General features: G+C 44.2%; 2 protein-coding genes and 1 long non-coding RNA gene across 4 annotated transcripts; 1 reads left to right on the forward strand and 2 right to left on the reverse strand.

Annotated features, from left to right (window-relative positions):
• Positions 1 to 248: 248 nt before the first annotated feature.
• LOC132967210 (BTB/POZ domain-containing protein KCTD9-like) lies at positions 249 to 5,567 on the reverse strand. Its single transcript, XM_061034074.1, has 3 exons — positions 5,389 to 5,567; positions 4,100 to 4,221; positions 249 to 363 (listed from the first exon to the last, which is right to left on the reverse strand). The coding sequence occupies exons 1-3, from the start codon at positions 5,434 to 5,436 to the stop codon at positions 264 to 266; spliced, it is 270 nt and encodes an 89-aa protein (XP_060890057.1). The 5' UTR covers positions 5,437 to 5,567; the 3' UTR covers positions 249 to 263.
• On the forward strand, positions 2,778 to 3,273 carry LOC132967211 (uncharacterized). Its single transcript, XR_009670652.1, has 3 exons — positions 2,778 to 2,882; positions 3,063 to 3,082; positions 3,227 to 3,273. It is a non-coding gene; the product is annotated as an uncharacterized LOC132967211 (long non-coding RNA).
• Positions 5,568 to 5,776: 209 nt separating the features above from the next.
• marchf5l (membrane-associated ring finger (C3HC4) 5, like) lies at positions 5,777 to 15,036 on the reverse strand. Of its 2 annotated transcripts, XM_061034072.1 has the most exons (8): positions 14,927 to 15,036; positions 14,112 to 14,302; positions 13,747 to 13,838; positions 12,889 to 13,091; positions 11,557 to 11,687; positions 11,312 to 11,477; positions 9,544 to 9,710; positions 5,777 to 8,626 (listed from the first exon to the last, which is right to left on the reverse strand). In XM_061034072.1, exons 3-8 carry the CDS (start codon positions 13,773 to 13,775, stop codon positions 8,462 to 8,464), a joined length of 861 nt encoding a protein of 286 aa, XP_060890055.1. In that variant the 5' UTR covers positions 13,776 to 13,838; positions 14,112 to 14,302; positions 14,927 to 15,036; the 3' UTR covers positions 5,777 to 8,461. The 2 variants fall into 2 exon arrangements, with proteins under 2 accessions (XP_060890055.1, XP_060890054.1); XM_061034071.1 differs by lacking the exon at positions 14,112 to 14,302.
• Positions 15,037 to 16,007: the final 971 nt, after the last annotated feature.

Genomic DNA, 16,007 nt, shown 5'->3' on the forward strand with positions numbered 1-16,007 from the left:
AGAGAGAGAGACACAGAGAGAGAGAGACAGAGAGAGAGAGACAGATAGAGACAGACAGAGAGAGAGAGAGACAGAGAGAGAGAGAGAGAGGCAGAGAGAGAGAGAGACAGAGAGAGAGACAGAGAGAGAGAGAGAGACAGACAGAGAGAGAGAGAGAGAGTGAGAGAGAGACACAGAGAGAGAGAGACAGACAGAAAGAGAGAGAGACAGAGAGAGAGACAGACAGAAAAAGAGCGAGACAGAGATTATTGGATAAGATGTTACTAACAGGTATTTTCATCCTCAGGATTTATTTTAAATGATTGTAATTGAACTTTACCTTCAAATGATTCTCCCTCCGATATGTAGAGCACGTCATCATCTCTGCAGGTACACACAGGTACACACAGTTACACACACAGGTACACACAGAGAGAAACAGGTACACACAGAGACACACAGGTGCACACAGGTACACACAGAGACACACAGGTGCACACAGGTACACACAGGTACACACAGAGACAAACAGGTACACACAGAGACACACAGGTGCACACAGAGACACACAGGTACACACAAGTACACACAGGGACACACACAGACACACAGGTACACACAGAGACACACAGGTACACACAGACACACAGAGACACACACAGACACACAGGTACACACACACAGACACACAGGTACACACAGACACACAGGTACACACAGACACACACAGAGACACACACAGACACACATAGACACACAGGTACACACAGAGACACACAGGTACACACAGAGACACACAGGTACACACAGAGACACAGGTACACACAGGGACACACAGGGACACACAGACACACAGGTACACACAGGTACACACAGAGACACATAGAGACACACAGAGACACACAGAGACACACAGGTACACAGGTACACACACAGACAGGTACACACAGAGACACAGAGACACACAGGTACACACAGAGAAACACAGGTACACCAGGTACACACAGAGAAACACAGGTACACACAGAGACACACAGAGACACACAGGTACACACAGAGACACACAGGTACACACAGGTACACACAGAGACACACAGGTACACACAGGTACACACAGAGACACAGGTACACACAGGGACACACAGACACACAGGGACACACAGAGAAACATAGGTACACACAGGTACACACAGAGACACACAGGGACACACAGGTACACACAGGTACACACAGAGACACACAGGTACACACAGGTACACACACAGACACACAGGTACACACAGAGAAACATAGGTACACACAGAGACACACAGGTACACACAGGTACACACAGAGACACACAGGTACACACAGACACACAGGGACACACAGAGAAACATAGGTACACACAGAGACACACAGGTACACACAGGTACACACAGAGACACACAGGTACACACAGACACACAGGGACACACAGAGAAACATAGGTACACACAGAGACACACAGGGACACACAGGTACACACAGAGACACACAGGTACACACAGACACACAGGTACACACAGAGAAACATAGGTACACACAGGTACACACAGGTACACACAGAGACAAACAGGTACACACAGACACACAGGGACACACAGGGACACACAGACACACACACAGACAGGTACACACAGACACACAGGTACACACAGAGAAAAACAGACACACACACAGACAGGTACACACAGACACACACACAGACACACAGTTACACATAGGTACACACAGAGACACACAGGTACACACAGAGACGAACAGGTACACACAGAGACACACAGGTACACACAAGTACACACAGGGACACACAGAGATACACAGAGAAACACAGGTACACACACAGACACACAGGTACACACAGAGACACACAGAGACAGACAGGTACACACAGAGACAAACAGGTACACACAAGTACACACAGGGACACACACAGATACACAGAGAAACACAGGTACACACACAGGTACACACAGGGACACACAGGTACACACAGAGACAAACAGGTACACACAGAGACACACAGGTGCACACAGAGACACACAGGTACACACAAGTACACACACAGACACACAGAGAAACACAGGTACACACACAGACACACAGGTACACACAGACACACACAGGTACACACAGACACACAGAGACACACAGGTACACACACAGACACACAGGTACACACAGGTACACACACACAGACACACAGGTACACACAGAGACACACAGACACACAGAGACACACAGAGACACACAGGTACACACAGAGACACACAGGTACACACAGAGACACACAGAGACACACAGGTACACACAGAGACAAACAGGTACACACAGAGACACACAGGTACACACAGAGACACACAGGTACACATAGGTACACACAGATACACACAGGTACACACATAGACACACAGAGACACACAGGTACACACAGGGACACACAGAGATACACAGAGAAACACAGGTACACACACAGACACACAGGTACACACAGGTACACACACAGACACACAGAGACACACAGGTACACACAGATACACACAGGTACACACATAGACACACAGAGACACACAGGTACACAGGTACACACAGACACACACAGAGACACACAGGTCCACACAGAGACACACAGGTACACATAGGTACACACAGAGACACACAGAGACAAACAGGTACACACAGAGACACACAGAGACAAACAGGTACACACAGAGACACACAGGTACACACAGGTACACACAAGTACACACAGGGACACACACAGATACACAGAGAAACACAGGTACACACACAGACACACAGGTACACACAGGTACACACAGGTACACACAGAGACAAACAGGTACACACAGAGACACACAGGTGCACACAGAGACACACAGGTACACACAAGTACACACAGGGACACACACAGACACACACAGGGACACACAGGTACACACAGACACACAGGTACACACACACAGACACACAGGTACACACAGGTACACACAGAGACACACAGAGACACACAGGTACACACAGACACACAGGTACACACAGGTACACACAGAGACACACAGGTACACACAGGGACACACAGGTACACAGAGGTACACACAGAGACACATAGAGACACACAGAGACACACAGGTACACACAGGGACACACAGGGACACACACAGACAGGTACACACAGAGACACACAGGTACACACAGGTACACAGAGACACACAGAGACACACAGAGACACAGGTACACACAGGTACACACAGGTACACACAAGTACACACAGGGACACACACAGATACACAGAGAAACACAGGTACACACACAGACACACAGAGACACACAGAGACACACAGGTACACACAGGTACACACAGACACACAGAGACACACAGGTACACACAGACACACACAGGTACACACAGGTACACACAGACACACAGAGACACACAGGTACACACAGACACACAGAGACACACAGGTACACACAGAGACACACAGGTACACACAGAGACACACAGAGACACACAGAGACACACAGAGACACACAGGTACACACAGACACACAGGTACACACAGAGACAAACAGGTAAAGTTTTTACTTTTCAGGACTTCAGGGTCTCCATACAGTTACAAGCCCACTCACCTCTCAGTTTACAGTCTACCTGTAGGTAGTGACACAGGTGTGTGTCTCACCTGTATCAGCTTACAGTCTACCTGTAGGTAGTGACACAGGTGTGTGTCTCACCTGTATCAGTTTACAGTCTACCTGTAGGTAGTGACACAGGTGTGTGTCTCACCTGTATCAGCTTACAGTCTACCTGTAGGTAGTGACACAGGTGTGTGTCTCACCTGTATCAGCTTACAGTCTACCTGTAGGTAGTGACACAGGTGTGTGTCTCACCTGTATCAGCTTACAGTCTACCTGTTGGTAGTGACACAGGTGTGTGTCTCACCTGTATCAGTTTACAGTCTACCTGTTGGTAGTGACACAGGTGTGTGTTTCACCTGTATCGGCTTACAGTCTACCTGTAGGTAGTGACACAGGTGTGTGTCTCACCTGTATCAGCTTACAGTCTACCAGTTGGTAGTGACACAGGTGTGTGTCTCACCTGATTAACGTGATGTCGTCAATGAGGCCGCCGTTCCCGTTATAAACACTAGAGGCTCTGATTCCCAGTTTAGAGCTCGCCACAGACAGTAAGTCCTCCAGAGAGCCGTACACAGCCACCACCTGTAAGACACACACACACACTGTCAATAACACACACACACTGTCAATAACACACACACACACACACACACACACACACACACACACACACACACACACACACACACACTGTCAATAACACACACACACTGTCAATAACACACACACACACACACACACAAACAAACACTGTCAATAACACACACACACTGTCAATAACACACACACACTGTCAATAACACACACACACACACACACACACAAACAAACACTATCAATAACACACACACACTGTCAATAACACACACACACTGTCAATAACACACACACACACACACACACACACACACACACACACACTGTCAATAACACACACACACTGTCAATAACACACACACACACACACACTGTCAATAACACACACACACTGTCAATAACACACACACACACACACACACACACACTCACACACACACTGTCAATAACACACACACACTGTCAATAACACACACACACACACAGTCAATAACACACACACACACACACACACACACACTGTCAATAACACACACACACACACACACACACACACACTGTCAATAACACACACACAGTCAATAACACACACACACTCACACACACACTGTCAATAACACACACACACACACACACTCACACAAACACTGTCAATAACACACACACTGTCAATAACACACACACACACTGTCAATAACACACACACACACACACTCACACTGTCAATAACACACACACACACACACACACACACACACTCACACACACACTGTCAATAACACACACACACAGACACACACACACACACACACACACACACTGTCAATAACACACACACACACACACACACTGTCAATAACACACACACAGTCAATAACACACACACACACTGTCAATAACACACACACACACACACACACACACACACACACACACACACACACAGACACACACACACACACTGTCAATAACACACACACACACACACACTGTCAATAACACACACACACACACACTGTCAATAACACACACACACACACACACAGCCACCACCTGTAAAACACACACACACACACACACTTAGCTTGTAGCATTAGCGGACTCCAGGTGAGCTAATAACGCTAAGTCTACTTCCTGTTTGATCTCGCTTACCTTCCCATTGGTGGAGGTTCCGTTCACAAACAGTGTGACTCTTCTCATGATTAAACACGACCCACTAAACTATCGATTTATTTCACTTTTATTCATTTAATATTTTACATTCTTTGGCTCCAGTCTATTCTTCCCCTTCCTCCTCTTCTCTCTCTGCCCAGGGAAGCGACACCAGCCAATCAGCAAGCGTCTCTGACACGAAGCAGCCAATCAGTGAACAGTGAGGGCGGGGCCTCGGCAGCTCCACACAGGATGAAAGAAAAATGATATTTACAAAATGTAAACGGCATTTATACCGTGTATATATACTTATATCTCTTTATATTTATAAATGCTGTAACACCACGTGTTCACAGGTTTATAAATCAATAAAGAACATTTATCTGTGTAGATTTAAAAACAACATTCTCAACTTTATTTATAAAGCAGTCTTCAGACATTACAGCAGTTCAAAGTGCTTCACAGGAGAACAGACAGGAAGTACAGACAGGAAGTCCTAAAACATTAAGACAGGCAATACAAGAATAAAATATTTATTAAATAAATTGAGTCAAAACAGAAGTTTAAGTTGATTAAGACAAAATGAACACCAGAGAGAAAAACAAAGATCCTTTCAAAATAAAAGCCAGATTAAAAATAAAGGTCTTCACTTTAATTTGAAATTTCGCCCACACTTTATTTTTTTTTAAGTTTCCTTTAGAGGAATAAAACAAATGAGTAACTCCTCTTTGTTTAAAATAACTTTATTCACCAATTATTCAAAACAATAAAAATCAGTTTTTTTAATTTACACACAATGACAAAGTTGTGCAGTTTGAGTCGTCCCATCGATCAGACATTAAATCGGGCAGCGGGGAACATCTCTTACTGTCGGACGCACCAGAAGTCTCAAACTTGTGTTTTTATATTCTGAACAACAGAACAACTTTAATCGGTGCATCAAGTGACATCGTCAACGAGTTTCTGTCGTCATACAAAACACAAGTTTGAAATTCCTTCACATGTTTTTATCTCGTCAGTCTGCAGGAACCCGCGAGTCAGCATGTCCAAATATTAAAATATAACATCACACCACAACTGATGTGTGAAACATGAGAGAGCATTTAATGAGTGCTTGCAAATAGCAGTGCCACCCTGTGTTCAAACAAGGAAAAGCCTCCTGAAGGACTAACGGTGTACGGGACCATCTGAAACAAAGTCTGTGTGCAGTTAAAGGAGCAACATGTAAAATATCTGCTGCATGAGATGATAAAGGTATCTTACTATCTGATCATTAAGGAAACATGTTGAAGTGCTGGCTTCTCTGACAACAATGCAGCAGTCAGTATGTCCTCCTTCTAACTTTAGATTCTGCTCCTGAATGCTCTGGATTTGTTTGGACCAGAGAAGGTAGGCGCTTTTAAGACCCGCCCCCACACGGCCGTTTTGGACGCCCCTCTGTTTGCCAGATATGAGAGCAGTTATCAGGTCAACAGGTGTTGCAACGATGGAAGCGGGCAAGAGAAGTGGTTCAGATAGAAGTGATTGTACCCGACCTAAAAAGCCTCTGCATGTTTCTAATAAGCTCCACGAGCAGAAACGTGCTCAAACTAGGATCAATATTGGAGATGCTTTTGAAAAATGGAGAGAGGTTAGAACACAGAAAGGTTTACAGACCCATGCTGGATAAACACTGAAGCTTCAGAGTCCACCACATGGTGACCTGTGTGAGCATGGACTCTAGAGAGGAGGGGGGGAGACAGCTCTCTATGATGTTTAGAATTTAGACTGCAGTACCCATTTTAACCACTAGGGGTCAGAGTTACATATTGCTCCTTTAACTGGTGCAAACTGTGAAACTGCAGCAGAGATAACAGACAGATGTCCGTCCTGTTATTGGCGGTGAGCATGCTTTTGCTTGTTGTTGTCTGATAGCTCTGTGGTGTCGCTGATGAACATTCGGCTGCGTGTTTTAGCGATTCGATTTCTTCGTCTTGTTCATGATTTTACAGTAAAGCACGTTGAGCTCACCTGTAATGAAATGTGCTTAATAAATATATGCTCAGCTCTCTGAGTGTGACATAAGGCACATCAACCGGAGGACAGTGATAGACTTTTTTAAGGCATAATCATTTTTAATGTTAGAAACAAGAATTCTGTGTTTGTTTGAATCCGACTGGAGGATGTCTGAGGGGGCGTGTCCAGAGGGGTGGCCAGGGGTGGTATGGGCCCCCCTTCAAAACATATAGACCACCCCAAAATCCTTAACTCTGATTGACTATTTGCCTTGCCAGAGGCGGGACTTGTGTTGAAATCCACCACCTGTTGCAAGAGGCAGCTGGTAGCTTTCAGTGTGCAGATTTAAACTTTGGATGTATGTCTTTGTTTTGAGTCCCTGCAGATGTTTATGTTGTCGTCATCTTGTGTTACCCAAAAGTCGATGTGAAGGGGTAAATAAACGCTTTTCATTAATGTGTGTGCTCACAGACTTCAGGTCGCCCCTCAACGAGTCAGAGCCCGTTAGGCGGAGGAGAGGAGGGGAGATGAAGGCTGGACAGAGCCTGGAGCTCCAGGTAGAGATAACAGGTGTGATGAAGGTTGGTTATATAAACCCTTTGTTCACTCGGCTTCATGCGCTGAGCACGCTCACATTCAAACGGGGGCGTTAAGTCCAACATTTAACAATCCTCCCACACTCAGACGAACGACCACCGGCTTGTTCCGTTTGAAGAAAAGACTGCACACCTGTCCTCAAGTGAAGCCAAAACATTAAGAGCTCCCCCTGCTGACTGGCTGCAGTAAAGGTCCTAAGCCCCGCCTCCTCCATGTTAACAGATGGGACAAACTATCAAATCAAAATACACGTTGGATCTCAAAGCGTCTCTCTTGCACTGCATGCTGCAGCTTCTTTAATTTGGAAACAGCACTTCATCATATTTTTATTTTAACCTTGCATCGGATACGTCCACGCCGCGCATGTAAACACGCTGATATCTCTCTAAACTAACCCCTGCCGTCGAACACTAAAGGTCCTCCTGTCATCCCGATGTCTTCCTCTTCCTCCGTGTTTTCTCATCTGAAAAGTCATTCCAAACTACTCGTTCCCGCTGTCCTCCGTGTCCTCGTCCCCGCCGTCCTGTTGTCCGTCTCCGTTTCTCTCGGGGTAGTTTTGGATCTCTCGGTTGGCCTGAATGACGTACTGTTGCTGTTTGAAATACACCTTCATCACACCTTTGATGAGAACGAACGCGATGCCTCCCTGTGAGGAGAGAGGACGATGATAACTCTGCAACATTTACACACAAAAACAAGACGACTCGTGATGAGCCATCTGTGTCGACTTAAAGGGGACATATTATGAAGAATCCACTTTGTGTTTGTGAACATATATCTGTGTAACCTGAGAGTCTACTGACCCACAACATGTGAAATAAACCATCCAGTCCTTTGTTTGTGGTCTGCATAAGTCTTACAACACAGAGAAAAATGCTCTGTTTCAAATGTGCTCTCCTTGTGATGTCACAGTGGGATTCTGGTTAAAAAAAAAATCCCCTCCCCTCCCCTGGTATCTCCACCCATGGACTCCACCTCCAGACTAGAGCAAAACTTACAGAGGAGTGATGTCTTTGGGGAAAACTCGGGGGGGGGGGGGGGGTCATTACATTTAAAGAGACACACACACCAAAACGGAGCGTTCTGAGAGAGCTGGTTTATACAGGGTCACAAACCTCCTCTGGTGCTTGATTCATGTTATATTTTGACCAAAGCACAGCACAGATGTTTCATTTAGACCACAGGCATTTTAAAATGCTTGTTTGTGGCGCAGTGGTTAGTGCGAGCACCCCATGTATGGAGGCTGTAGTCCTCCAAGCGGGCGGCCCAGGTTCAAATCCCACCTGTGGCTCCTTTCCCGCATGTCATACCTCTCTCTCTCTATCTCTACATTAAAGGCAGAAAACTCACACAAAAAAAAGAAGTTTGGTTCGACCATTTTTAAAGCAAATCTCAAGCACGACTCCCTGTCACACATATTTCTCTCCCTTGAGGTGAAAAAAAGTTTGTCTTTGCGTTGACCTTTGATGAAATCCCTCTGCAGAAATAAACGGCTTTGCTCTTCGTCTTGAGATCACAAAGTGGACAAACATTAACCAGAGGCGTTCCAGGAGAAATGCTCACCAGAACAGTGCGCTGAAGGTTCGCGTTCACCCGTCCAAACAGCAGCCGTCCCATCAGACTGGCGATGGAGGGGAAGATGAGAGCGCCACACAGCGTCCTCGACACTGAGAGGTGGTCTCCTGATCCTGGCCCGTCCGCAGGGACCCGGGGCAGATACCGAGTGGTACCTGGGGGAAAAATCACAGCTGGTTCATGTGACTGTTCAACATCAAGAGGGTTGCAACTACAGAGTTACACACACACACACACACACACACACACACACACACACACACACACACACACACACACACACACACACACACACACACACACACACACACACACACACACACACACACACACACACACACACACACACACACACACACACACACACACAGTTTCTCTCTCAAGCCAATGCAGAGACACTTATTGATGCTTTTATCACCTGTACAATTGACTACTGTAATGCTCTTCTTTCTGGTCTTCCGAAAAATAATATTTCACAGTTACAGCTTCTCCAAAATTCAGCTGCAAGACTGCTGACGAAGACCAGAAAGAGAGCACACATTACACCCATTTTAAAGTCTCCGCATTGGCTACCCGTTTGTTTTAGAATTGATTTTAAAGATGATCTTATTGGTTTTTAAAGCTCTTAAAGTCTTTATATGATTTCTCACACTTAAATGTATAAATCAAGTATCTCCTCTGAAAATAACTCTGTGAGTCATGACTGTCTACAATGGGTGTAACACCCGAGTCCCACTGTCTGTGATGTTTTCAGAGTTTTCAGAGTCCTATCTTCACTTTGTTTACATCGCCTGGACGGCCGGCTGACTCCTCCCCTCGTGTATAAAAGTTGTTTAATTGAGGGACTAGAGAAAAGAAGAATAACATACTGTACTCACTGCTTAACTGTGTTTCTAGATCACGCTCATTTCAGGTAAATTTACATGCAGTGTGAAGATACGAGCAGAATAAAGATCGCTAGCATTAGCATGCTAACACAACAATGCAGCGCCAGTTGTTTTGGTTTCATGCTGGTGCTCAAGGGCGACATCTGCTGGATCAAAACATCACATATAAAGACTTTAATGGCCTTGCGCCCCGCTACTTATCCGATTTGCTTTTAACTTCTGAGCCCACCAGAGCCCTAAGGTCTTCTGGTAGTGGTCTTTTAATTGTTCCAAATGTCCAAACTAAAACCTACGGCGAGGCATCTTTTTATTACAATGCCCCGCCCTGTCTGTGGAACAGTTTACCAGGAGACCTGAGGGCAGAACACAATGTAAACATTTTTAAAAGCAAACTCAAGACCTACCTTTTTAGTAGTGTTTAACTGAATCTCATTTCATCTGGTTTTATTACATGTTGAACCTCCTGTGTTTCCTCATTTAGAATAAATGATGGCGTTTCCTCAGTTCCTCTTCTTATCTAGTTATTTTGACCTTAGTGTTTGGATTGTGGGATGGGGGAGGGAGTCATGTTGTTGCTGTTTGATTTATGTTGATGTAAAGCACTTTGGGATACATTTGTTGTATGAAAAGTGCTTTACAAATAAAGTTTGATTGATTGATATCATGATCATTCAGACCGTAGTCCCTCTCTGCCTGGTCGGGCTAGCTGGTTAGCTCGTTAGCTCGTTATAGCTTCACCTCGCCCTATCGGTATATAGAGCACGTTGAGTGACGTGAGGATCAAACCACACTATGAAACTTTAATTGCTAATTATTCATATTTGCAGCCTTAAACATAAAATCAACCAATCACTGCAGCGTGTGCGTACCTGGCTGCAGCTTCCCCCTGTATCTCTGCCACAGCCTCACGATGTAATCCTCCCAGCGGATCATCTTCCCCAGCACCAGGACCACGGGGATGGTGGGCAGACCCATGAGCAGGAAGAGCGGGTCAGCTCGCTCCATCACGTACAGACCCTTCTTATGCCCCACCACCTGCACATGTAAACACACAGGTAAGCTAACGTTAACACTCTGCTCCTTAAACACGCAGTACATCATCATCTGTGTGGACCTGCATGACGGTCACAGCCCCGTATGTGACGGCGGACCAGTACACCGTTCCGACCACGACCCCGACTGCAGCGAACGGGCTGGCGCGGGACAGGGCGCGGTCCACCTGCTGCAGGAAATACACCAACGGGCCTGAAGACGAGCAGAAAAGAGAGAGTTAGAGGAGAAGTGTCACACCTTTTCACGTTTACAAAGTCAGAAAAACATCCAGAGTCGGGGCGCACTCAGTGATGTCGGTCGTTTGTGTAAGGTGGTCAAAACTCTCAATCATTTCATTTATATATATATATATATTTTACTCGCTACTCCCCACTAAGTTCGGCACATTAATGCATCACGCTGTCATGAACACATTCACACCTTTCTAACACACCTGAACATAAAAATCATTGCTTGACTTTCATCTCATTTAAATGGATTTGTCTGTTGTATTTTTAGTCTTTGTGTGTTTGTTGTCATGTCTGTTGTGTCTATATATTCTTGTTTCATTTTGTTCACCTTATCACCAATTTAAAAAAATAAAAAAGATGCATAAAAGAGTACCAAAAAAGTGACATTTTATTTAAGCTGTGTTTAGCGAGGAGCATTTTTCCATTCACTTTTATGAGTTCCTCCTTTTTGACCCTCTAATTTTGTGGTTGTGAATTCCCAGAAAAGAGAGAGAAGGAAAAAAAACAAACTCTCAATCAGCTGTTTGAAGGCGGTCTGTGTCCCGCCTCAGTGTGACCATAAAATTAAACATCTTCAATAATATCGCGTCACAGATCTTTAGTCTTGTCTGTTCAATGACATGACCAATGTCAACAACCAATAGGAGCGGTCTGACCAGCACCAGACAGGAAGCTGCAAACCAGTAAACATGGCGGGGAGGAGAAGGAACATGGTGCTCTCATGGTCTGTGTCCTCCTCTTTGTACCACGATAGAGAGAAGAAGGTGAGAAGGGGGACACACATTGCTGCGGCCCCTCGAGGTCCCTGATGACCTCCCCGCTTCTAACCGGAAACATGAACTCGATGATTCTTCTCTGGATCTCGAAGGCCGCGTTCTCGCCCCCTCCACAGCGCCACCAGTTTCTCCTCCATTTTCTGCTCAAAAAGCTGCAGTTGTAAATTTCTACCAGGTGCATGATGGGAAATCATTCCAAAAGGAATCTAGTTCTACAGTAGTCTTTCAGTTAGAGAGTTAGTCCTTTACAGTCTGCAATGAGAGCCGCATCCCTAGCAACGGTCTGCTTTCCTTAGTAACCATTTACTTCTTAACAACGGTGATCTATGGAGGGATAGCAGACCCCCCCCCCCCCATGTTGATGTGAAGATGTGAAGTTGGACTCACCCATCTTGGGGAAGGTGATGTGGTACTCGGTGCCACACTGCGGGCAGCTAACCGCTCCTCCACTGTTTCCTTTCTGCTTCTCGTCCAGCCAGCGCTGCAGACACGACTGGTGGATCCATTTAGTGCAGCCTTTACACCTGCAGGGGCTCACCCACTCTGCACTGCGGTCATCTCTCTCAGTGGCAAAACACACCCAGCAGTGCCTGCAAAAACACACACACACACACACACACACACACACACACACACACACACACACACACACACACACACACACACACACACACACACACACACACACACACACACACACACACACACACACACACACACACACACACACACACACACACACAAAAAAATGTAATTGTAGATGGTGGAGGGTAATCTTACTGGCTCGGAGTAAATAGACCTTTGAAAATGAGATCGTACAATAATAATAATTTCACTTTTGTATTTCTTATTGCCGTTTAATTTCTATGCATTATTGTTCTGTGTTTATTGTTCTGCAGCAACAAACACGAGACAGATTTCTCTTTCATGTCACCCTGCCAGCGGTAAACCAGGCCGGACATCAGAATCAGAATCAGAATCAGGTTTTATTGCCGAGTACATTTACACATAAAGGAATTTGACTTGGTGTATTGGTGCTAAACAATTAACAAGGAAATAAAACAGAACTAGAAACAACTTAAATAATACAGAATAAGAAGACATTACAATATATAAAATAGAATTTAAAAATGTAAAATATTAAATATAAAAAACACAAAATGTACAAAAGGTGACGTGTAGGAGCTGTGCAGTGGACTATGAGAAAAAATAAATCTTGTCAGGCAGTCGGGGACTCGCTCTTACTTCTCGGGCTGCTCCTCAGCGAGGGCCATGGTTGTGATCGCTCTCTGCTCTCCTCGATGTGATCATCAACCTGTCAGACTGCAGCAGGAAACCTGTGAGGAGAGAATTTAATCACAAACACAGACGTCCACACATCGATTGTAAGGTCACAGCGATGAAGGTGTAAAGTTAACGATACGATCTCTGTTATTGTAATGAGCGATTGTATCTGTCGACGCCAATTTGATTTGTGTGCGTGCTGAATCAGGTTAACATCGCTGCTGTCACTAATCAGACACAGGCAGCAAGAAGAGGCGTTCACAGGTGAAAAGGCGCGGGGAATCAGAGGAAGACACCCCGACACGTTTAGTTGTTTTCATACTTACGAGCTTGTTTTTACGTCAGTTAGAGATGCACCAATTAGAAATGAGATTAATCTGGGTTATCATCGGTATCAGGTCCGATATTGATGTAATTTTAGGTATCGGTTATCGGCGCCGATTCACTTCACAGATCAAGAAAGACGATTGGGCCCTGAAAACACTCTCAGCTCGCTCGGTCTCACATTCAGACTGAACTGTAAGAAGTGTCAACAAATCGTCTCCATGACAACGTTCAGATGAGACGCAGCTATTCTTACACTTCAGTTTAAAACTTTCAATTTGAAAAACCTGAACAGGTGTTGCTGCTTCCTGTTTGTGTGTGACGTCAGCAACTGTAATACAATTTTCTATTATTTAAGGTTTTAAAAACATCAGAATCAGATCGTAACTGAAGAAAAGTGGATCTACTATTCATCTTTTTTTATCCAAACACACAGACATGACCGTGAAACAGAACCGCTGACACTAAGATAGTTTAAATTCCCAGTCTTGTGCAAGTGCGTGAACACAACCTAACTTCCTAAAAACCGAAACCAATAATAAACCCGTTCTTGTGAAATAAATTAAACTGTTTAAAACATAAATAATTAACTCTTAAAGACCCTGTCTGTCATTTTAATGGACTCTAGGTTCGTGTGAAAGCGCTGTCTCTTTTCAAACTTTATAAATCAGCTCCTCTGACCTCTCATGCTAATGCTAACTTTAGCTCGGGAGTTTTTACTCTGACATTAAACCAACATACCCGACAACTTACTTGACCTTAATGTGTGACATTATGAAAAACAGCAGTTTAATAATGATATTAAAACAACACCTACCTGAAATATGTGGATTTATGAAAGTATAAAACGGGTTTACTAGCTCTCTTCGTGGTGCTTCGTGGTGCTTCGCTGTGTTTTGCTCAGTTATGTCGACTACCTGGGCAGACTAGCTAGCAGCTCTGTGATTGGTCGGCAGCTGTGACGGACTTAGTTGCATTTAGGGCGTGTGGGAAACTCCAGTATCCAGGCAGTGACGAGAACAAGGAGCTAGTTATCATAGGAAATGTATCCTGGAAAACAAGCTCATACTCAATACATCCAAAACAAAAAGCACAAATAATTCTCTAAGGCACGAGCCAGAGATTAAACTCTTTATAAATAACACAACTACTGAGAAAGTTAAAGAAACTAAACTAATGTGAACCACCCCGGACAACAATCATTGTCCTAGTCCAAACACGTAGGAACTGATGTCGATAAAATGGGGAGGTCAATCGCTGTAGAAAGGCGATGCAGATTAAACTGTACTTAGCTTTCCTCTCGCTCCTGAAATCATATATTAATTATTCCATAAGTAATATCACCTTTTCTTGTTTTTTTTAATGCACCATTAGGTGTTTTCAGACCAAACCTTTCTGGGACTTTTTGAAGAGGAACTATCCACATAGAGAGTTCCCTCAGAACTACACACCATGGGGACTTTTTTTCTGTCTGTATTCGCACCGCCATGGTACCCAGAAAGGTTCCTCTAATCGGGGTTGTAGGATCTAAAATCGGTCTTCTAGGTCTAGGTCTAGGTCTTTTTCATGGTTCCTAGAACTATGATAAAGTTCCTGCAGTCCGAATACGCCGATTATCGATTAACAAAAAGACTTTTAAAATGTTGAATATTTCTCAAATTACTTCAAGCTGCATATTTAGATTGCAAAATAAATATAGATACCAAACTGACCAGAAGCCCACATTACAAAAATATATTTAACGATTTGAAATGATTAAAAATTATAAAAATTAAAAAGAGATTTTTTTTAAATTATTTTTTAATTTTTAATAAAATACAATTAAAAATTGAAGATTAAATTTTTTTAATTAAATTAAAAAAATAAGCCTAAATTCCATTTTATTTATTTATTTTTTA

This window comes from Labrus mixtus, unplaced genomic scaffold (genome assembly GCF_963584025.1).
Source record: "Labrus mixtus unplaced genomic scaffold, fLabMix1.1 SCAFFOLD_146, whole genome shotgun sequence".
NCBI lineage: Eukaryota > Metazoa > Chordata > Actinopteri > Labriformes > Labridae > Labrus > Labrus mixtus.